The sequence below is a fragment of the Juglans regia genome, chromosome 14 (genome assembly GCF_001411555.2).
Source record: "Juglans regia cultivar Chandler chromosome 14, Walnut 2.0, whole genome shotgun sequence".
Taxonomy (NCBI): Eukaryota; Viridiplantae; Streptophyta; class Magnoliopsida; order Fagales; family Juglandaceae; genus Juglans; species Juglans regia.
Window position 1 is genome coordinate 17,121,551 of NC_049914.1, and position 24,580 is coordinate 17,146,130.

At 37.6% G+C, this 24,580-nt stretch overlaps 1 protein-coding gene across 2 annotated transcripts; it reads right to left on the bottom strand.

The window, feature by feature from the left end:
* Positions 1-2,008: 2,008 nt before the first annotated feature.
* On the bottom strand, positions 2,009-24,523 carry LOC108989707. 2 transcript variants are annotated; one of them, XM_018963423.2, is made up of 13 exons: positions 24,353-24,523; positions 23,674-23,845; positions 23,506-23,568; positions 23,266-23,371; positions 23,029-23,133; positions 22,875-22,951; positions 22,635-22,740; positions 9,484-9,556; positions 9,119-9,310; positions 4,457-4,577; positions 3,351-3,575; positions 3,224-3,275; positions 2,009-2,306 (listed from the first exon to the last, which is right to left on the bottom strand). In XM_018963423.2, exons 1-12 carry the CDS (start codon positions 24,418-24,420, stop codon positions 3,228-3,230), a joined length of 1,356 nt encoding a protein of 451 aa, XP_018818968.1. In that variant the 5' UTR covers positions 24,421-24,523; the 3' UTR covers positions 2,009-2,306; positions 3,224-3,227. The 2 variants fall into 2 exon arrangements, with proteins under 2 accessions (XP_018818968.1, XP_018818967.1); XM_018963422.2 differs by having other exon boundaries at positions 3,186-3,275; positions 24,353-24,522.
* Between the last annotated feature and the right edge of the window lie 57 nt (positions 24,524-24,580).

Consider the following 24,580-nt stretch of genomic DNA (forward strand, 5'->3'; position numbering starts at 1 on the left):
GATGGGGTAGGTTTGGTTTGCAAGTTGGCCAGGGCACTCCTCTCGCCGTGGGCTTTCGTTTGCCCTCGGTGGTCTCGTCCTCCTTGTCGAATGACAAACCCTCTGGCCCTTTGCCAGACTAGGCCTTTGTAGGGCTCAGCCTGGTGGGCTTGTTTAGTAGGTTGGGCCCTTATTTCTAGGGGTACATCTTGGATTCAACAAAGAAGATCAAACCAGTCTTAGCCTCGACGATGGCCTCGTGGAAGACGACCATGATGACCACCTCCTCTCCAGATTGCTCTCTCAAGTTAATTTCCTCTTTCTCAATTAATTGATGAATTTAATCGAACCACATTATCGCTATAGAAAGATGATGGCTGGAAGCCGTAATATCGCTACAAAATCCATCATTAATGTTGTCCAAAGGAAATGGATTGGTGGATGGCAGGTTTGCTCTGTTATGGCTTAAAGTGACCCAAGAATTTGCACAAATTATTTGAGAATGCAAGAATTTATTTGAAGTACAAGAAAAATGAATAAGCTGTGTTAACATTTTTATTCTTTCAAAAGTGGTAGCAGTCGATCGAAAATAAGGAGTAAGAAACCCAACTTGTATCTTGTTCTCTACATCCATATAGGCATTACTGTAATATTGCTGAAGAGTTCTGAAGAATTCTTGAGACTGCGTTGTTGCTTTCCACTAACCCTTTCTCTCGGAGAATATCTATGGTGTCAGAAGTTGAAGAGTTAACAAATGAAGCAGGATAGTAAAAATCTAGATGATTAGATAGGCAACATAGTGGGAGAGGAGAAGAAGCTGCATCTTCTATTCAGCAATGGAAGTCATATGCTCTGCCTAACACCCATAGGAGTTGTCAATGGGTCGATTAAATAACACCGCAACCATATCAAATAACACTGCATAGTTCACCACCAAACCCCCAAAAGCTAATGTTTCAGTCTAAATTTAATTTAAACTTACAAGGAGCATGGCTATTAGTGTTATATGTGCGCACCCGTGTCCTAACTTCCTAACAGCTCATGCATGCTTTTGTGACTAATAGTTTGCCATCATATCGTAGTTTAGTTATTCTTTGGTTTTGAAGTCTTGGACCTTCCTTCAATAACTTCTTCTGTTTTACACATGCAACACCACATTCAATTTAAATTTTGATAGTCTAGTTATAGTCTACTGACTCATGTTTTGAAGTATTTGCTTTTCATGTTATTCATTGAGGATTTACTTCCTTTAATTTTGTTTCTCTCACTTATTTTTGTAAGGGTGCTTTTTTTAATGCAGATTCGGCTGAGGAACGGCTCTCGATCATTTGCTGAAGCTCGTGCTGCAGGAATCACTGAGGAGACAATCTAGGTGATATTTGGAAAACTGTAGCAGGCATCTTGTGTTGTTACTTCTATCCGATGCAGCACAGGAGAGAGCACAAAGCATAGCATTTTCATTTGGCTTTATATAATGGCCATTGATCATATAATAGCATAGCATTTATGGCTCCCAGTGTTTGAAAAGTGCAGAATCCATTTTGGTATTTTAGTCATAGCTAAGAATTACTTGTTCAGTATCATGCAAGTTTTCGGATGTAAGAGTGAAATTCTCTTGCAAGTTTATCTATTTGAAATTTTGAATTGTTTTCCATAGGTGCATGGCTATCATACATAGAGGTTTAATTGAGATCGCTTTCATGAACACGTTTTGCCCTTCAAAGAGGGCCACTTGCAATAAGCTTGTAAACATGGGTTCGTTACTAGACGTAATGGAGCTCTCAATTGCTTTCCAATTGGAGTTGCGTCTGGATAGCTTAATTTCTAGCCCACAAACAGCATGCTAATTTAGCTTGATAGTTGCTCGGAACAAGCAAATTCATTGGTTAACAGGTATGTAGCCTTAGTGAAAACTCACTACTGTTTATTATTTTATTATTATTTTTCAATACTATTCAATATTTTATCATTATTTTTTTTATTATTTTTTCACTACTATTCATAGAATACTTGAGAATACCTCATTACCGAAACGCAACCTTAGAAGTAGATTCTTTGTGAAGCAAAAAGCAGAAAAAGCAAGAGAGAGAGAGCATGCGTAGATATTAACAGGTATACACATCAAGTAGCTTCTGATTATACATTAACAGGTACAAATACAGCATCCCCTTCAAAATTCCAACACCATTAGAAGTGGAACTTCAACATTCTTCAAAACTGTCTACGAAAGAATATCGCCAACTCTTGCTATCCAAAAGAGAGAAAATTTCAACCCATCACAAAACTTTCATCTAGTGGATTCAAAATATTCACCCATCTGAAACTTCCTGCAAAAACCAAATCCAATAGTTAGCCAATTGTACATCGGTATAATGCAAGCAATGGGATGTTAACCAAAGGCAAAATTCAGTTATCGTTAGTGTTATTCAATACTCAAAAGTAATATAAAATATCAGAATGGCCCATAAACACAACCGATTAGATGGTAACCCCTGGTTCACCACCCGCAAGGCAATAAATTTATCCATAAAGATATGCATGCTCCATTTGATTCGACATTAAATGGAGAAAATAGCAATATTTTTGGTTTGAAATATTTTCTAGGAAACCCACCTGTTTACCATTGTTTGGTAAAACAATATCAAAAACTTTTTCAGATGTTTGGTTGGCATGAAAAATCCTTATATCCCAATGCCAATACCCATCCAATTTGGCAAAAAAACAACATATTGAAAAGTGTTGGTGTTTGCGACTTTGTTACGGGGGTTGAGGTGGGGGATTTTTGGGTGCTGTGGTAGGGAGCTAGCAGCAGTAAAAAGGAGGGAAAAGAGGCCGGGAGGCAACCGGGCTAATAGCCAAAAGAACACAATCTAGATTATGTCATACTCCCGAATAAAAGCCCACACTTGCTTTGTCAATGCAAATTGTTTAAAAGCATGGCACAATTATTGGATCGAACTTCCCCAGTCATTGCTCTACGTATTTCATAGCAGACTTACTCAATATGTCAATGATTAATGTCACATACAATAGAAAAAGTGCTCCTGAATTTAGCAACCGACTATTATTATCAAGATGCTTCTTTCTTTCTGCAACTCTCCAGAATAAGAATGTCCCTTTGTTATAATGTACTCACAAGAAATGCACAGCTGATTGGTATCAAGCATCTATACAGATTAAAAGAAGGTACTGGGTCAATGGCATACTTTTTTACGCGTTTGGTGGACAGCATTCATACTCTTACCACATTATTTGGTGACAGTGCCTTGCAGAAGATATGAAGCCTTATTACGGACCTGCAACATTAAAAAATAGTTTTTTTATCAAAATCACCAAACAATATGGAGATAAGAAGCAGTGTGATTACATACCTTTGATGCAAAGGACCTCAAGTCTGTGCTGGAAATTTGGCAAGAACAGTTTCGAAGATAAAGACCCCACATTTCATTAATTACTGGCTTATGTTCCAACATTTGATTAACCAAGAGCCAATTCTCTGCCAAAACCAAGTAAATGTACATCTTGAAAAGATCACAACCTTTTTCTTTCACATTAATTGCGATAAGCAATCGCATGATCTCTTCTTCATCAGTAGCCTGAGGTGAAAAATCACAAAATATGACTTGTAAGACAAATTGACTGAGCTTGAAAGATGTGAAACCTTAAGATCAAAAAGAAGTTTAGTGGGCTCAAGCAATCAGTTGACTATTGTTTAAAGATATCTTATTTGATAGAGCTTCCATTCAGCCATGAAGCACTAAAGTCCTTTGATTGCATGAACTCATGTTTTTTGCAGATATGGTAATGGCTTTTCAGACATGCTTTTCAGACATGACCATGAAGCTGCCGCTCTCTTGTAAACAATAATGAAATAAGAAGATAAATGGTCTAAGTTTTTAAACTCATTAACACAGTGCTACTTCTTATACTCAAACAGTCACTCCCAACCTGTGAAATTTTCCGTTGCCAATGGAATAGATTTTGGGGAAAAAAACTAGAATCAACAATGGGCAGGAAATCAATGTATAGAGAACCAAAAAGCAAAAGCTCACAATCAAAACGGAACCAGAAAAGGATGTTGAACTAATAGATGCCATGGAGGAGGGCACTTGAATAAAGCATTATCCAGCAAAGCAAAAGGAAGCCTTTTTTTATGAGACGGATCTTTTTCTTGAAAATTTTGTTGCAAGATTCAAGGCATCTGCCTTGAAAATCTGACTTCCATTAGCTGTTGCATTAGCGATTTGGGGTGGTAACATTGCTGGAACTTTCAAGATTTATCTATAGCTTTCAAACTGGCCAAGTTCATATTAGCATGGACGTATTACTGATATATGAATTAATCTAGCATCTACAAAAAACCAAATACACAAAAAAAAAAAGGCTTTTGCCTCATCAGCATTAGCATAAAGGTAAGAGAATGAATGGATATACAAGAAACATACATGAGCTAAATTGTAAAGAGAATATAGCCTACCTTATTATCAAAACAAACAAGAAGAATTTGATAGGCAACTGAACTTCTAAGTTGCTTACTACAGGTATCGTATCCTGAAATGCATTCCACAGCTCGCAAGCAGTTTAAGTCCCTAGGAACTCTGCATTTACAACATGCAATCAGCATTATCAAAGGGGAAATTTTGAGCAGCAGAAGGTAAGTAAACAATATTTTTTAGCTTGACTATTTACTAGGAATCACCAATCAATTATTCCACCAATGAAAGGCTGTACAAAAATTTAAGCACAGGATTGAATCTCAGTTATCAGCAACTTACTTATTAATGTAGCAGCTACCACCTCGACCTTTAATCAAATATATCAAAAGCAATATAAAGAATGCCTTTTACTATAATCCATATAATCTTTTGCCACTTCCGTCATATATCTTATTACCACAAGCGCACTACAATATGCTATTACCATCACCAATAGCCTCTATCATTCTTGGAACCATTACAACTTAAGATGCCATCACAAAGCTCTGAGGCCACTAATAGCATCATCAGTATCACACAATTCATGTACCAGCCCTCACCCAGCAAGCCACCTCTCCAAAGTTAGTCCCTAGACTGATCACCCCACGATCATTGGAGGTCATGTGAATACTTATTTCATGTCAAAACACAAAAGCCCAGACTTAACTCTAGAAATATTATATCCATTCTTCTCCTAATAATGAATAGCTTAAGTTCAAAACTTTTCTTTTTGCCATATGGGTGCTCTCACACCCTCCCAATGACATTACCCTCTGCCTTCTTCTCATGTAGCAGGCATTCAAGGTGCCCTGGGATTGTTCAGAAAACACATATGACACATTCAGGACATGCTTGGGTAATGAGATGAGATGAGAATTCTGTGAATAGTAGTGAAATGGTTTGAGTTAAAATGTTTTATTCAGTTTTGTGAAATGAGAGAAAAAAAGTTGAATAAATATAATAACGTTAAAATCTTGTTTGAATATAATTTTTTTAATATAATTTTTGTTTTGAAATTTGAAAAAATTGTATTATTTTTAATGTTTTGTTTGGAAGTTTGAGAAAGTTGTAATGATTAGGTAATGATTAGATGAAAAAGTTGAAGTTTTGAAATTGAAAAATGTTGTGTTTGAGTGATGTTTGGAAATGAAATTATGAAATTTTTTTACAATCTCATCTCATCTCATCTAAGTGTCCAAACATGGCCTTAATCATCCCTTTCCAGTTGTCAAGATTATTTTATTTTTCTTTTCCTTTTTTCCAAAGTGCTGAAATCACCCTGCATATGTTGCCTACAGTGTTTGATGCTGACTTGAAAGCAGTTCGATATTAATCATTTTTCTAATCCTAATAACTCTAAACATTTGAAAAGTTTAAATAACGAAGCTTGGCCAAAATGAAGGTCTTGAAATAAAATGCATGAGATGAAAAATACCTATATTTCAGGGGGGAAATGCTCAAATGTGTTAAACCCGACAATATTTCTGAACGAAAATAAATGGAAATTTTTTTTTTCTTTTGATAGGTAATCAATAAATGGAAAAAACTTTTAAACTGATGAAATGATTAAACTTATATTTTTTTAAAATTTTCTTACCAAAATGCAAGGCGTACATGTGATGCATGAACTGTAGACATAAACATGCACTGATTCTGGGGGAGAATTGATCTATTTAAAGCTTCAGTTGAGTTCATAAACTATGCATCACCTAAGGCACTGATAACCAGGACCTTTACTAAACGTGTTTCAATGTTACTTCCGTTTCCTTTCCCCCTTTTTCTAATGCTGTCATCAAAAAGACTATATACAGAAATAATACAATATTTTCTAAATTCATAGCATTCTGTTTTGTTGCTCCCCCATTTCTTTTCATTGATAGCCCACATAACAATATGATATTTCCACACCTACCAATACCGAAGGAATTTGACAATTGCACATTTTTTCCATATATCTTAGTCCCATCTAGATAAATAAATAAATAAAAAACATGTAGTAGACCAACTTAAATATTCAAAACTGAATCACTTTTCTGGCTCATGCGGACCCAAATTCATAATAATGCCTCTAGCATGTCAATTCTTCTGGTAACTGGAAGAAATTGGTAGCTTGATACAGAAAAACAAGATAAATCCATCCTTCTATTAATAACCATATTGCCGGCATCCTTGCTGTGGGCCGTCCGGCATCGGTCCTCGCCGGCAAACTGGCTCTTTCGATTTTCTTCATTATCGGAAGTGTCAAACTGTCGCCGTCATCTTCGACACCGCCACAGACCTGAACGACAGACTCAGGTGACTCAGTTGTGGGGCCTCCGACGTTGTCCTTCTCCGGCGACTGGGAGTTTTGCTACTTTTCTTCTGTTCCTCTTTCGTGCATTCTCGACAGAATGAAGACATGCAGCTTGGGATGCTCTTGCAACTAAAGTCTTAGGTTTGATGTTAGTATGGGTCAGGTGCTGCGCTTTTAGGTGGAATCGATGGCTTTTGAGCTTTTGCCAGAAACATGGAGGTCTTCCTTAAAAATTGTGGAGAGGAGTAGAAGGGTTTGGAGATTTGTAGTGATGGGTCGTAGTGGTATAGAATGGTTGATGGCTACGGTGGAAGCAGTAGTACAGGCGGGGAGAAATTTGGATTTCACAAAACACTTGGTGTGAAGGAAACAGAACATTCATGGCTCAACGATGCTCCAATGAGCATGGTAGGTTTCTAACGGTCACCGAATATGGTGGAGGAGGCTGGCGGAGTGTTGTAGTCATTCCCGAAGGGTATGAAGGTCTGGGTTGGGAGAAATTTGCGGCAGAATTACGCAAAACTGCGGATATGCTTTTTGCTAATGGGTCAAAGAAGGAAAACCAAAAATGGGTCAAAGAAGGAAAACCAAAAGAAGAATGAGAACAACTTAGAGCACTCTCATTGGATTAGCTAAAATTAAAGTACATTTTTAATGAATGTAAGATGAATTTAGCATTTAGCTATTACATTCACATAAATTTCTACATTGGAATAGCCATTTTTTCATTATATGACAATAAAATAATATACGATGAATTTAACTTTGACTATTCACATCAAATCTCCACATTAGATTATCCATTTATTCATTATATAGTAATAAGTAATTAATAATTTTGAAAATTTTTTAATTTTTTTAATTATGAATTTATTTTATTTTATCATATTTTACTATTCATAATATTATATATTAATTAGTAATTGTATTCTAATTATATTTTTTCAATTGTCATTTAAAATTGAGAGATAAATAATTGATATTAAAAGGAGAGAGAAAAAAAGAATATAAAATAGATTTGATGAATGAATAGTTCCTTTCAAATTTGGAAATTACTTTAAATATTACTGTAGCTATATTCCAAATATTTGGAATATAGCTATTTCAATGTGAGTTATTTTATGACTTAATAGCTAAATTCTCATTGGATTTATAACTTTTAGCTAATCCAATGAGAATGCTCTTAGAGGTGAATCATAAAGACCCAAGTACATCCACGGTAGCGAGGCGATCATATGAGGCAGCTCTGAAGACCAGTCATGCTTCGGGGGTTCATAGTTAGGGGATTGATGGAAATGGTTTGCAGATCACGAAACAGAACCAGCTTGTCGCGATGCATAATTCCTTAAAGGAGATGGAAACCCAACTTCTCGAATTGAAGGCAGCGATAGCTTTTTTGTCTACAAAATAGATCTGCTTTCAGCTAAAGGCAATAGGGTTGTAATGAACAAGACTAAGATAGGTCCGAATCCTTTAAACTCAGATAAAGGAAAATGGAAAATCGAATTCGGCCCTGTTCCTATACCCAGATCCAGAAGAGTATGGCGGGTCAAAAGGAAGTCTGGGTTATTTGAAGTGGGTTCTACGTCGGGTATCGGCGTAGAGACGTTTGCAATGGAATGTCATTCGCCTCAGGTGACTTCTGTACTCGAAGAGACTATGGCTCCCTCGTCGGAGTTAAAGGAAAATGGTCTACCATTGGAGAGAACCAATGGAGTTGCTGAGGAGGTACAGGATTTGAATATGGATTTGGCGTTGGTGCAGTTGGATACTGTGTCTGGAGATATTGTGGCTCCCTTGGTCTCTCTTCCTCCAATAGCGGATTGGATTTTGCGTGAGAATTTCACATGGAGGATGTGAAGACCAATTTAAAGAACTATTTATGGCGATCGAGGCAAGCCACGCGCTTGAAATCAAAGCAAGTTTCAAGAAAATCAGGGAGCTACAATGTCTTTTTTCGGGAATCAACTACGACGCTAAGGGTGGTAGCTCATCTAGAGGGAAGTCTAAAAGGAGGGCATTGTGAAGATGGGAAAACAAGGGGTTGGGGTGGGGTTTTTGGGTAGAGTTTTAGTTCTATTGAAAGCAAGGGGTTGGGGTCGGGCTTGGTGTATTTTTGGTTGTTTTTCATGAGCTTTTTGGGTTATTAGGGGCTTTCTATTATGGGCAAGGTGTTCTCTTGTATACATTCAGTGTATTTGGTTACTCCTTTTGATATATATATATAATATTTTTACTTATCAAAAAATAAATAAATACATACCAAAAAAGGGATATAGATAAACACTTATATGATAATAAAAAAGACAGCATATTTAGTCAGATTACGGAGATACGGATCCAAACCAATCGAGTAGTATAAGTTAATAACCTGCAAGCAAGTGATTTTGCTATCTTGTTACAGCTGTTCTTCCATTCTTTCTCTGTGAAGTAACTGATAAGTGATTGCATACATTCGTATAAAAGCACCGCCAGACCATGAAGCTGGTGATCCAAGAACAGAAAAATAATGACTTCAACTAACTCTTCGGCTTCTGAGGTTGAAAGGATAGAGAGTTTATTCCTACAACGAAAATAAAAACCAAGAAAAATCAACCATGTGCTAAACCTTACATCATCCACAGCATCTGGGTATCAACTATGCAGTACCAATATGCAAACAATAGTGTTTGCAAATAGATCAGCAGCCTCAAAGCCGATGGTTCCCAAAAAAAAGTAGATCCATTTGTCAATTACCTTACATGACTACAAGCAGCAACAAATCTGACCCAAGATCTAATATTTTGAGGTGGCCCTCCACAATTAGAACCTGTAAGGCAAGACCATTAAAAACAATAGAGACAAATTTTTACTACCAATTGTGGATATTTTATGTAAATGAAAATCTTGAAAAGAACACAATTTATAAATAAATATATCCAAGAGAATCTACATATATTCTTCTTACTAATTTTTTCTCTCCGTACATTGAAAAAAAATGTTGTTTCATTTCGTTGGTGCTACTTTCCTGTTAATGGTGGTCGAGTCCAGTGGTGTTTAGCTTAGTATTCTTCATCGCGTTATAAGTGTTTGCGTCGTGATGGGGTCAAGTAGGAATGTTATCATTGATCAAAAGTGTTTTGAGTTTAAGAAGGTTAATGAAAGGTGGTGGAGAATCACGGAGAGTAAGTGCCGTGCGGTGAATCACATTTCCATTGATCAAGTATTGTTGGGTGGTTGGCTGCCATGGTGAAGGAAGGTGTAGCCTTTGGGGGTCCTATTTTTCTTAGGCCTCGTTTGGTTACACAGTTTAGATGAGATGTTTTGAATAGTAATGAGATGAGATGAAATGAGTTAAGTTAATATGAAATGAGATAGTTTGTAAAAAAATATATGTTTTGATAGTGAGATGAGATGAGATAGTTTTGACTTTTTGAAATTTGATAAAGTGGTGGGTCCCACCATTGATTGGATATGATTTAATAATTATTGATTATATAATAATGAATATATTAATAAAAAAGTAATATTTTTTTTTATAAGTTAATTTGAAAAAGTAACATTACCTGGCCCATGCAGGTCTCGAACTTGTGACCTTCGCATTATTAGCAAAAATTAAAAAATAAAAAAAAGTAATATTGATGAGTAATATTAAAATAATGTATAAAAATTCTATTTAAATCCCAAAATGGACGAAATTATGCTATATATCCCAAAAACAAATTCTCTTGTATTATACTAGTCTAATTATGACCTATTTATTTTTCAAAGATATAGGAAATCGAAATTTGTGTTTCTAATTATAAATTAGAATATTATTCAAAAATGGCGTTCGGTGTGGATTCAAAATGAGAAGGAAAAACAAAAAAAAAAAAAAACAAAAGAATGCCAAAGGAGGACAATGAGCTCAGTGAAGACAGTGCCTATTCACTGTTTAGACTTTATTTTTATTGTTCTTATGTTAGGTATTCTTTTCTTAGTTGAAAACGTTAGAGAAGGTTGAGATGAAATAAAGATGCCCAACATCAATGTTTGGTTACGCAAAACTTGCTTCCGTACAGCTTTAGATGAGATGAAAACATCTCGTTCCAGTATCCAAACTGGGCCTTAGAACGCGAAGAAATAGGTCTCAAGTCTGGGTGGTGTAGAGGTAGCTTAACTCCCATGGGAGTTTTTTCTCCTTATCGGAGTTCGGTCAAGCAAGGCGGCATGGGTTGCTAGTGATACTGGAAGGGAGGAATGGGGTAGGATGAAGAAATTTTGGAGATTTGCTGGAGGAGCTCTCTGCAAAATCCTCTGTTTTGGGAGGGAATAACAAAGGGACTTGCCCATGGATGCCTTCTCCTCCCTCGCAAAGCCACCAAGCTTCCTCTTTGTACAGAGAGCCTTGTCTCGAGCCCCAAAACATCCATAGAGGGCAAACGTTTCTTCTTCTTTGGTGAAGGCGCATCTCTGTGAAGGGAATGGTAGGAGTGTGTCAAGGTCGAATTTGGCATCTCTGCTACATGCCTTGACTAAAATGGAGAAGCAAAGGGGTTGCTTGCAGACTAATATAGAGATACTGAAATGATGCGTTGAAGAGGGGTGAAGAAGGACTGGGGTATGGGCTAGAAAGAAGGCCCTCGTAACGGGCTGGGTAAGGGAAAGGCAGTGGCCCAATGGCCTTTCATGCGGGCCCGTGAGGAGCACCAGGCCCAGCCTATCTCCTAGGCCTAGGTAGTTAAGCCAGTCTAGAGGAAGAAGCCACAAGACCTTGGTGGCCAGTCAACGTGTCGGCCCGCACCACCTTCATTGGCGATACCTCTGACAACATCCTTGAAGGCCGCAGAAGCTCCAACGGAGGTCCTGGCGCCAAAGTTTGTTTTATTGGAGGCTGGAGGAGGGCTTTAATGCTACCTCGCTTGTTCACGATGACTTGATACCTGCTCAGACCATCTCACCGGAGCCCACCAATGCACAGACAACTGCGAAGAGGTCAAAGAAGGTGTCTACGAGCAGCGGCAAGGTTGTTGTCCCCGAGCTTGCTATGGCCAGTTCCCACGATGATGTTTTGGCCACTATTCCCGAGTCTTTGATTTCACCTCAGGCACAGAAAGTCCCGACAGCCTTAGAGGAAGTCTTGGGAGGGTTAGAGATGATGTCCTATGCTCCGGTAATGGAGGAAGGGGAAATTGTAGACCAATTGAGGTCAGTGGATGAGGGGACTAGCCTGTGGAAGCAATCCTTGATTTTTGAAGACAGTGAGGAGGAGGAGATGGGTAGTTTGTCTCCTCTACAAACACTTCCCCCTCAGATCACACCTAGAGTATCAGATTGGGTGTTCAAAAAAGTCGGGGAGCTTCAAGGTTGGGTGGGATTGACATGTAATGGATATGAAGAACAATTCATGGCTCTCCTAATAGCCATTGAAGTTGGCCGCTCCACGGCCATGAAGTCAGCTGTTAGAAAGGAGAGAGAGTTGAAACGATTACAATGTTCTATCAATTATGATAACAAAGAGAGAACTTCGGGGAGAGATAGAACAAAAGGGAAGGACTCTATTTTTGTTAATGAAGCCTAAAATACTGTCTTGGAACGTAAGGGGGATCAATGATGTAAATAAACATCTTCGCATTAGATCTCTTCTCCATAGTTGAAAAGTTGATATTGTTTGTCTACAAGAGACTAAAGTGTGTGGTGTTGATAGAAGTATAATCCGCAGTTTGTAGGGTTGTTCCTATGTGGGGTGGTGTTATTTAGCTTCGTCGGGGGCTTGGGTAGGTGTGTTGGTGATGTGGGACATGAGAGTGGTGGAGATGGCAGAAGATTGCATCGGGTCCTTTTCTATGGCTGTGTCTTTTAGGAATACTGAGGATGGGTGGAAGTGGGCTTTTGTAGGTGTGTATGGGCCCAATATGCTTATTGTGGGAGGAATTGGCAGGTCTATATTCTTTATGGGATTTACCTTGGATTTTTTGTGGTGATTTCAATATTGTTCAGTTCCCTAGTGAGAGAGCAAGGACATCTACGTCGACAAGAGCAATGGAAAACTTTTCAGAGTTGATTTTTGAGTTGAATCTCATGGATCTTCCTTTGGTGGGGGGGGGGCTATTCTTAGTCCAACAATTGAGGGTGGGTTGGATAGATTTCTAGTATCCCCTTTGTGGGAGACACTTTCTGGAACATGTCAAAAAAGGTTGTCACGGGTATGTTCCGATCATTTTTCAATTTTGCTTAATTGTGGTGGCATTCATGGGGTAGGTGTCTATTCAAATTTGAGAATATGGGATTGGAAGTTGATGGATTTGGAAAAAGAGATACAAATGGAGAGGAATAACCAATCGATGAAGGAACATGAAACCATTCTGTTTCAATAGGGTACGAGAAAGGGTTGGGGGCAATGAAGTAGGTGAAGTGGTTGGATTTTGCGAGCTGTTCCAACCACTGCTGGATGTGATTCCAAGAGCCGAACGAGAATGAATACCACACAGAAGAGTCAAGACCGGGCTCCCTAATGGAATGTTTAATCGATCCATTCCGAATCGGCCGAATGGGTACGGAAGTTGTAACATGGGAAAACCACGGAAAACACAACTTCTTTGAATAACCCAGTGACCTACCAATTGTAGAAGTTGGATCTTTGGCAAGCAATAAGCACTTAAATAATACAATTCGAGTGTACCATCTTCTTTCTCATTTCGAGGAAAAGGTGCGCGCGAGGGGGGGGGGTATTCTTAGTCCAACAATTGAGGGTGGGTTGGATAGATTTCTAGTATCCCCTTCGTGGGAGACACTTTCCAGAACATGTCAGAAAAGGTTGTCACGGGTATGTTCCGATCATTTTTCAATTTTGCTTAATTGTGGTGGCATTCATGGGGGTAGGTGTCCATTCAAATTTGAGAATATGTGATTGGAAGTTGATGGATTTGTGGAGAAGGTAAGGGCCTAGTGGAAAGCTTATTCCTTTGAAGGAACGCCTAGTTTCATAGTGGCAGGCAAACTTAAAGCTCTAAAGGTTGACTTAAAGAAGTGGAATGAAGAAGTATTTCGACATACAGAAGTACAGAAAAATATTCTTTGGGATGAGCTGCAAGTATTGGAGGAAGGAGAGGTGAATGAGGACTCTTTGTCAAGAAATAAAGTGGTGCTAACCGAAATTGAGAAAGTTTTGTTGATGGAAGAAATATCTTGGAGGCAAAAATCAAGGGTGCTTTGGTTGAAGGAGGGAGATAAATGCACTAAGTTCTTTCACAAGGTAGCAAATTCTCATAGGCGCCACAACGCTATTAAAGTCCTTCATTCAGGCTCAAATGTGTTACAGTCTCCTGAAGAGATCCAAGACCATGTAGTGCAGTACTACGAGGAGTTCCTAGCTGAAAAAGTAGAGTGGCGCCCCAAACTAGATGGTTTATTTTTTGACCAACTCAATTCAAAGGTAGCAAGTTGGTTGGAGAGGCCGTTTGTCGAAGAGGAGGTGAATCTAGTGGTGAGAGGTATGTACAAAGATAAAACCCCGAGCTCGGATGGTTTTTCTATGGCTTTTTTTCAAGAATGTTAGGAGATAGTAAATGAGGAAGTGATGTAGATTTTTCATACTTTTCATTCTAATCTTAAGTTTGAGAAGTCATTAAATGCTACTTTTATTGCTCTTATCCCAAAGATAGTTGGTGCCCATAATTTGAAAGACTTCCGGCCTATTAGCTTGGTTGGTGAGATTTACAAAATCATTTCAAAGGTGTTAGCTAATCGCATGAGTTTGATGATGGACGCTCATTTCCAAACCTCAAAATGCTTTCGTTTGGGGTCGGCAAATTTTGAACTCCGTTTTGATATTGAATGAGTATTTGGACAGCCAGTTAAGAGAAGGCACTCCAGAGGTCCTTTGCAAGTTAGACATAAAAAATGCATATGATCATGTATGTTGGGATTTCCTATTTTATATGTTGAGAAGATAGTGGTTTTGGAAACAAGTGGTGCGAATGGATTAAACATTGTGTTTCGACCACTGCGTTTTCGGTTTTAGTCAACGGAAAATCTTGTGATTTTTTTCAGCCTTTGAGGGTTTGCGACAAGGGGATCCACTATCATCATTCCTCTTTGTTTTAGTAATGGAGGCTTTGAGCCACATGGTGGAGGCTGCCGTTAGGGGGGTGGATTTATTGCTTTTTCAGTGGGAAACAATAGTAATGGTGTCAATTTCATTTCTCACTTATTATTTTCAGATGATATGCTTATCTTTTGTGATGCTTTTAGTGACCAGATTCAAGCTCTAAGGGCGGTTTTGTTGTGTTTTGAAGCTGTTTTGATTCTTAAGGTGAACTTGGGGAAGTCGGAATTGGTACCAGTGGAGATTGTGAGTAATATTGCTTCTCTAGCAGAGTTGTTGGGCTGTAAAATTGCTTCACTTCCTATGAAATATCTTGAACTCCCCTTGGGGGCATCATTTAAAGTAAAGAGCATTTGGGATAAGGTGGTAGAAAAGATTATCAGGATAGAAGCGGCTATATCTATCAAAAGGAGGGAGGTTAACACTTGGGCCTTGTTTGTATTCAAAACCCACCCCAACTCATCTCAATTTATTTCATCTCATCACATCATTACAATTTTCTTAAATTCTCACACAAAATATAATAAACAATTCAACTTTTTCAAATTCCAAAATAATTTTTCCAAATTTCTACACAAAATATAACAAATAATTCAACTTTTATTCTACTATTCACAAACCATCTCAACCCATCTCTGAATTCAAACCACTCCCTATTAAAAGTACCATTTCCAACCTTCCTACTTGCTATCTTTCCCTCTTTCCATTACCGGTGGGAGTGGCTAACCGTATGGAAAAGTTGTTTAAAGCTTTCTTATGGGGTGGCATGGGGGAGGAAATCAGATTTCACCTTGTAAGTTGGCAAAGGGTGTGTTGTCCAATTGGGAATGGGGGATTAGGGGTGCGAAACTTAAGCATCTTCAACATGGTAAGTGGTTGTGAAGAAAGGTAATTGAACACAAGTATGGTAGTGATTGGGGGGATGGTGTTCTAAGGAGAGTAGGGGGTCATATGGAGTAAGCCTATAGAAATTTATTAGAAAGGAGTGGAACACCTTTGAAAAACATATTAGGTTTGGAGTGGGTGATGGAGCAAGACTCTGCTTCTGGTTCGATGCTTGGAGTGGGAAGAGACATCTTTCCATTGTCTTTCCAGTCGCATTTAACATGGCTGGAAATCAGCAAGCGGCAGTTTCAGATTTGTTGTATTGTGCCAATGGAACGGTAACTTGGAATGTCACTTTTACTAGAAATGCTCAGGATTGGAAACTTGATGAGATGGCAACCTTTTTTAGTTACTTCTATTCAGCAAAGATAGGAGGAAATGGGGGTGACCGTTGTTGGGTTTGCTCATTTCCCGAGTCCCACATCGATGGGGAGTGAGGGAAAAGCCAAGGCCCATAGCCTATAAATAAGAGGGCTTAGCCTCCAGATAAAGTACACCAAGTTATAAGCTTAATTAGTAATTTGTGATTCTAAGAAAATTCTTCTATTAGCCTTTTCTTATTAAAAAGAAAGAGGTGAGAGTTAAAGTTTTGCTAGTGAGGAAGCTTTGTAGGTGTCATTTGGGGTGAGGAGAAAAATTGTACGATTGTAATAATTTTTTACATAGTGTATTTTATTCTCTGGGTCTGGTGGTTTTTTCTCCTGTTTTTGGGAGTTTCCAAGTAAATTTTTGTGTTGTTATTATTTCTCTTCTTCATATTTCATCAAAAAGTGGATCCTAGGGGTGAATTTGGTAGATCCAAATTCCTAACAAGTGATATCAGAGCCACTAGGTTCTTTTTGGTGAATGGTGGGTGGAGCTTTGGTGTGGTAGTGTGGATACGTATAATCTAAGGAGATTCTGTCTAGGAGACTGGTATTTAAGTGGTCCAGTGTGACTCTCCAATCTTTCCTGGGAACCTTGAAGTTCTGTCTAGGAAAGAATAATCTTTCATAGGAACTTACTTAGTGAGTATCATCCATTTCTACGGTAAAATTCATCGAGGCGATGTCAAGAAATAAGACTTCAAATTCTATCAGATATGAGGTGGAGAAATTTGACGGGAGAATCAATTTTGGCTTGTGGCAAGTTCAAGTCAATGATGTTTTGATTCAATCAGGATTACACAAGGCGTTGAATAGCAGACCAACCCCTGAAGTCAGCAGTGATACTAGAGTGTCTGATGAAACAAAGAGCAAATCTGTAATGAGCGATAAAGATTGAGAGGATCTAGATTTGAGAGCAGCAAGTGCGATACGTCTATCCTTGGCCAAGAATATTCTTACAAATGTACATGGAATATCTACGGCAAAGGAACTCTAGGAAAAGCTCGAAGAGTTGTATCAGACAAAGGGAGTCTCAAATCGGGTGTACCTGAAGGAGCAGTTTCATACACTGCAGATGAGTGAAGGTACGACTATTTCAGATCATTTAAGTATTCTCAATAGCATTGTCTCTGAGCTAGAATCTATTGGAGTTAAAATTGATGATGAGGATCAAGCCTTGAGGCTCATCTGGTCTCTTTCATCTTCCTATGAGCATATGAAGCCTATTTTGATACATGAGAAGGAGAAAATAATTTTTTCAGAGGTTACGAGTAAACTCTTTTCTGAAAAGAGAAGACTAGGTGGTGGAAGAAATGGTTCACCTGGAAATTTAGTATTGGTAGTAGCTGGTAATGAGAAGAAGAAGAACTCCATGAAGATGAAAGTAGTCTGCTAGGGGTGTGGACAATCTGGACACGTCAAGAAAAATTGTCCAAAGAGCAGGAGCAGGTTCAGCAAGTGGCTCCAAGTCAGTAAATGGAGATACTGGTAATGAAACTAACATTGTGTCTCTCTTCATGGAAGACGATGTCTGTTAAAGGGACATGTACATTTTCATGACATGCCGCTAATTCTCAAAGTTGCCATGATAGAGGATGTGTTAATATTAGCGGGTCCACAAGTTTGCACACAGCCATTGGTTTGGAATTAATGCAGGGTGTGGTGGAAATTTATGTCGATGGCTGATGAATTTCTAGGAAATCCAAACGTGGAAGTTGCACCATAATTTTTCAGCAAGGTTATTTTCGACACAGGCCAAAATTGAAATGCTTGGAATTGGTTTATTCTGAGTGGGTATGCTTTTATGGTGGAGCATGATAGCAGAAGCTATGAAGATTTTCATTGCGGTGGAGCGTGGTTGTGGGATCAGCCAAAGTCGCAAGGTGGAGATTGTTGGGTTTGCTCCTTTCCTGAGTTTCACATCGATGGGGAGTGAGGGAAGAGCCAAGGCCCATGGCCTATAAATAAGAGGGCTTAGCCTCTAGATAAAGTACACAAAGTCATAAGCTTAATTAGTAACTTGTGACTCTAAGAAAATTCCTCTATTAGCCTTTTCTTGTAAAAAGGAAAGAAGTGAGAGTTAAAGTTTTGCTAGTGGGGAAGCTTTGTGGGTGTCATTTGGGGTGAAAAAAAAAATTGTGCGATTGTAATAATTTTTCACATAGTGTATTTTCTTCTCTGGATCTGGTGCTTTTTTCTCCTGTTTTTGGGAGTTTCCACGTAAATTTTTATGTTGTTATTATTTCTCTATTTTTCTTCAGATTTCACCAAAAAGTGGATCCTAGGGATGAATTTGGTAGATCCAAATTCCTAACAACCGTATGTTGTGGATTCACACCGGGAGAAAAAAGTTTACTATTAGAACTTTTTACAAGACTTTGACAGTACAACAATCCACCTTTTTCCCATGGAAGAGTATTTGGAAAGCACAAGCTCCGTCTAAAATTGCGTTTTTTACTTGGACAGCTACGCTTAGAAAGATTTTGACGGTTAATAATTTAAGGAAGCAGGGTATGGAGATCATAGAGTGGTGCTACAGGTGCAAAAGGAATGGAGAATCAATAAATCATTTGCTTTTTTACATTGTGAGGTGGTGGGGGAATTATGGGCTGATATCCTTGATAGAGCCGAACAGAATTGGGTAATGCCTAAGAGTGTGGTGGAATTACTAGCGTGCTGGAACAAGAGGCATATCAGTGCACAATTGGCAGCAGTATGGTGTATGATACCTTTGTGCTTAATGTGGTGTCTATGGTCAAAAAGGAATGATAGGTGTTTTAATAACAAGGAGCATGCAGTTAGGGAAATCTGAAATTTTTTTATATTCTCTCTTTTACAGTGGTTTTCTGCTATTGTATTGAAGGGTGGGAATGTCCATGAGTTTCTATCTTCTTTTCAGTTCACTAGAATGTAATTAGGTGTCTCACTTTGTATACTTCCTGTGTATTTGAGCATTGCCTAGTTTCATTCTATTCGATAAAGCTACTTATTTACTTATCCAAGAAAAGAATCTACATATGGTCAACCACTACATGCATTACCGAATAGAAAAAGATGGCACCCTGATAACAAAACTAAATAAACTATCAATTGTTAGACTGATATGAGAGCGCGAAACCAACATATAAACAGGACCACTAATAACCAGACCAAGAAGACTACTGCAGTGACAAATACCAGCATACAAAAGCTTCTCAAGTTAGATTATTAATTTATTAACACATTCCTTTTTTTGTGTTCCTTTTCCTCCTATTAATTTTTTTTTCACGGCCACAGATGGTTGACTTGCATTTGAAGTCAAGGACGGTCTTCTTGAATTCAAGCAAAAGTAAAGTATCATGTGAATGAGATACAATCATTTTGAATCGCGTAATGTAGCTACCCATAACTGACATGCCAAACAAGTCAAAACAACATGAATAACATTCAGGTATTTATAGCGGAATGGCTTTGGACACAAAAGAAACTGCATGTTTGTTATAGAGTTAAAAATTAGAATTTAATTTATCAAACTCATTATAATTAAATTCTTTATTGCCAAACAATAGAATTGATTATTCATTGGCCAACCCAGTTTCATAATGAAAGGACCAATTTAGCATGCCACAAATTGCACATAAGACTTTCGATTACTTTTGCAGAGAATGCCAGGCACCAAAACCCCCACAAATATCCTTATCACTAGTATAGACTAAGAAAGATCCATGACTTCTGTACAATGTAAATTACACGATTGATACACATTAACACATACAATCATCTACATTGTATTTATCACCAAATAGTCTGTAAAAATGGCAAGGCAGGTGCTGATAGATACCTAGTATGGAAGCTCAGGAGGTGCTTGGTGTTCAAATGAGGTAAGTGGGTCTTTTGGGGTTGGTCTTTGGAATAACATTAGAAGAAGTTAGGATGACTTGTCCAAGATTCGCTTTTGGTAGGATTTGCAGTGTGGAAATTGATCCCTAAGAAGTACCTTCCCAGAGTTGCTCAGAATGGCTCGTGATAAGGAGACTTATTTGGCAGATCATTGTCACATGGTGCTCAGATCTACCAAATGGTGTTTATCTTTTGTTTAAAAAAGCTAATGATTGGGAGGTAGACCTGTTCTCATCATTCTTTGACCAATTGTATTTGTGTAGGGTGGGACTTCATGGCAAAAAGGGTTTGGGACCCATCTAAGACAACAGCTTTTGGAAAGATTCTTACACTAGACAATGTGAGAAACCAAAGCATATTAGTGGTTAATTGTTGTTCCATGTGCAAGAAGACTGGGAATCAGCAGATCACCTTCTGTTGCATTGTGAGGCTCCTGGCCTTCTTTGGAACATGGTTTTTGGCCTATTTGCAGTGTCGAAATTGATCCCTGAGAAGTACCTTCCCAGAGTTGTTCAGAATGGCTCGTGATAAGGAGACCTATGTGGTAGATCATTGTCACATGGTGCTCAGCTCTACCCAATGGTGTTTATCTTTTGTTAGGGAAGCTAATGATTGGGAGGTAGACCTATTCTCATCATTCTTTGACCAGTTGTATTTGTGTAGGATGGGACTTCATGGGACCCATCTAAGACAACAGCTTTTGGAAAGATTCTTATATTGGACAATGTGAGAAATCAAAGCATATTAGGGGTTAACAGTAGTTACATGTGCAAGAAGAGTGGGAATCAGGGGATCACCTTCTGTTCCATTTGAGGTTCCTGGCCTTCTTTGGAACATGGTTTTTGGCCTCTTTGGACGGATTGGGTTATGCCTTCTCATGTGGTGGATCTCTTAACAGGCTGGAAATGGTAATTTCGTAGCCATCAATGTGCAGTGCTATAGAGTATGACTCTGTTGTGTTTATTGTGGTGTCTTCGGAGGGAATGAAACAACCATAGTTTCGAGGATTGCTTCAAAGCAGTGCCAGAGCTCAAGTCCTTTCGTAATAACCTTTTTCATTGGATTGTGAAGAAGTAAAACAGAGAATTTTAGGAACCAGAAAAACCATTCTAGGCTGATTCAAGATGGGGACGAGGGAAAAAAGGGAAGACAAAGAATTGAGAACCCAAAAATTAATATGCCTAGTTGCTGTGACACCATATCCACAAATATATCCGTAGTGACAAAATCACAGAGTTGATACAGGAAGCATGTCATCAATACTATTTACTCCACTATGAATTCTTCCTAACTTCCATAGATAATATCACGAGGTTTTTGGACCTGGACCACACTCTAAAGAAGAGAAGATAAACAAAAGGGAAAAATACACAAAGCCCACTTAAACTGCCACTCAATTTGCAATCACTACCTAAACTATCAAAATTAGCAGTCACCCTCTAAATTTACAAAAAATTTCAATGTACCCCCTCTACCCTTAAACAGATGATATTACCCTTGAAAATTCTCAACCAAAAAATAGAAGACAAAATACCCTATTAACAAATAGACAATATATTTTTAAGAAAACATAAATAAATTTTAAATATATTTGTTTTCTTAAATTTTCAGATTTTTTATTTTTTCAAATTTTGAAAGGGTATTTATGCCAATTTTTTGACTGAGGGATTGCACTGATTTTTTGGTTGTTTGGGGAGTGATTGCCAAAATTGATAGTTTTGGGGGTTTTTGTATTTTACCCTAAACTAGGGTTGTAATCGAGCTGAGCCGAGCCGGTCTTTGGCTTGCCGAGCTCAGCTCAACTCAAAATACTCAACCTCGAGCCCGAGCTCAATATTTTTATTTATTCTTTGTTTGATCTCGACTCGGTAAACTAAATTCTCAACTCCAGCTCGAGTTGAGCTTGGCTCGAATTGTTTATTTTTTTAATAAGATTTAATAATTAATAAATTAGATAAATAAAAATAAAAATAAAAAATCTAATATTGAATTTGTACAATTAACAGGTAGAACCTCTATTGAATTATAAGATTTTAAAAATTTATAAATAATTAATATCTAACTAGTTGAAATTTATCCATAATCACAATATATTAATACATACACATAATATAATAGCATATATCTATTTCATATATGGTTCCCACATACTAGTATATGAAATTATTAAATCTTATCGAATAATTATTGTACAAATTATAAAATATAACTATGAAGTATATTCAATATATATATAGACATAAGTAATTAATTAGGTTAGATATTATATATTTAATTATAAGTGTTATGCTTATATTATTAGCTAATACATATACACATATATATGTATATATATGTAGGTCTATGTATATATTTATTAATATATGAATGAGTTTTAATCGAGTCAAGCTAATAAGTCAACTTAGGCATAAACAAGCGGGCCTTAACGAGCCTTAGTCGAGTCGAGTCAAGTTTTGTCAAGCATGTGTCATTTACTAATCGAACGGGTATCTATTTTCACGGGCGATCTTTTTTTTTTTCACAAGTTGAATTCAATTCAAGTTTAACCGATTCAAGTTTAACCAAGCAAGTACCGAGCAGGCTATCGAACAAACTGGTTTATTTACAACCCTACCCTGAACAAATCTATCATGTAAATGTGGATAATCTGCATTGTGCATGAGAAAAACTGGTAAACAGTCAAAAAAGCTTACCAGCAGGCAAAGAGTCTCTGTTGAATGAAAACTTATATTCAAATCCATAAATTTCAAGAGCCCCTTTTAATTCCAAATAGCTAGGAAGCCAATCAATCAGGACAGGCTGTAGATCAACCAGGTCAAAAGTTAGAGTAGATAAGCTCAGAGAATGCCAATAAAAAAATTACCCTCTGAACTTCTCCAATATATATAACAATCAAACTTGGCTCCCAAGAAACAAAATAAGATTAATATTACCTCATCTTTTGATGACAAAATAGCACACCAGAAGTCACATGCAGATGTTCTCAATTCTTCTTTTGACGAATATAACACTATAAGCCAAAAGATAAGCACATCAAAGAAAACTTGCAATGGTTTAATGCACAAGCTAAGTAACCAATAAACTTACTCAAATTAAATGTCCACACGGCCATTGATTTTTCTACATGACCGCATATAAATGCCAATTTTGAAAGCCAGCCATTTGCTAACAATCCTTCCAGGAACAGGTCTCCTGCAAAAGCATGTCAAAGTGGTGAACAGGCATAATATTTACAGAACATACGTATAATATGAACTCAGTGGACATGTATATAAGATAAGCATGATTAGCGAAAAAACCAAATATATAGAAAACATTAACCACCTTTATCTGAATCGAGTTCAAACAGGGAATTGAGCTCATTCTTCATGAAAAACTGCAAGAGGGCACAACTTCCAAGCCCAGGAAAAGCTAGAGGTGGTGGAACTTTCTGCAATTCATGGAGAGGGAGAGAAAATAAAGAACTATCAGTTATCCCAAGTAGGGTTATTATCAAACACTTCAGAAAATTATGCATGTAACAAGTTAGGCAGCACTAAGATTTCATTCATGGATTGAGGAAACCTGATTCCCAAATACACGCATGCCCCACATGGACATATCTTCCTCACCGCTAATTTCTTTCATCTACAAAAAAAAGGTTCATATTTACAGTATGAAAAGCAGACAAAAAGTGAAGACATTCTAAAAATAAGATTAGTAATATCAATACTATTGGAAAAGTCATTGTACCTGATTTTGGCATTGATCGATCACTTCAGAAAGTGAAGCTTCTTTGGTATTGACATCGTCATCTGAGTTGTAGGCTTTTTTGGCCTTTTCTTGTATAGACTCCCTCTCGACAAGTTTGCTTTTCTCTTTGTAGTAATCACTCAAAAGATCATCCAATCCAATAACCTTCTTCCTGGTTGACATTGAAAAGAGTTATTCCAATGCAAAACAATGGCTTTTCACCAATTACCAAACAACATATAAACTCAAAATACAGACAGTGCCCCACAAATGAGTTCATTTTTAAGGCTAAATTAACTCTTGTCCATTACAAAATGGGAAGATAGAGCACGCCCTCAATAAACTCAAAAGATAATTACACAGATGATAGGAATTTTGAAAAAAAAAATATAAATCATTTTCAATTTTATTTTTCTGCAATCAGCATCAAAGTTCCATTTAAACAAGAGAATCAAAACAGAACTTGATGAGTGAAATTATTACATAACCAAAAAAACGTTGCAAAACATGGTTCTAGTGCAGACTACTAATAACCCGGACGCAGGGTTTCCGTAACAGTGACAACGAATAAGATAAACTCTTACTGACAGGAAAAAAAATCTAACAAAATGTGCTGAAAACCAATATCGTAAATAAAACAAGAAATTAAAAGATGGGAAAGTGTTTTTAGTGAAGAAACCTTTTCTTGGTAACAACAGGGGAACTGAGAAGTGGGTCTTCAAACTCAAAATCTAGAGAACCATCCATATCTGCTATTTCTCCCTCCCTCCCTCAAAGTTTCTTCTGGGGTCCAACTTCTATAGCAAGGGAAGCGCCCAAATGTTACGGGCACATTTATTTTCAAAAATTAAATATAATACCTTTGACAGCGTGCCGCGTCAAAAAGGGTAAGAGAGGTAATACAAGG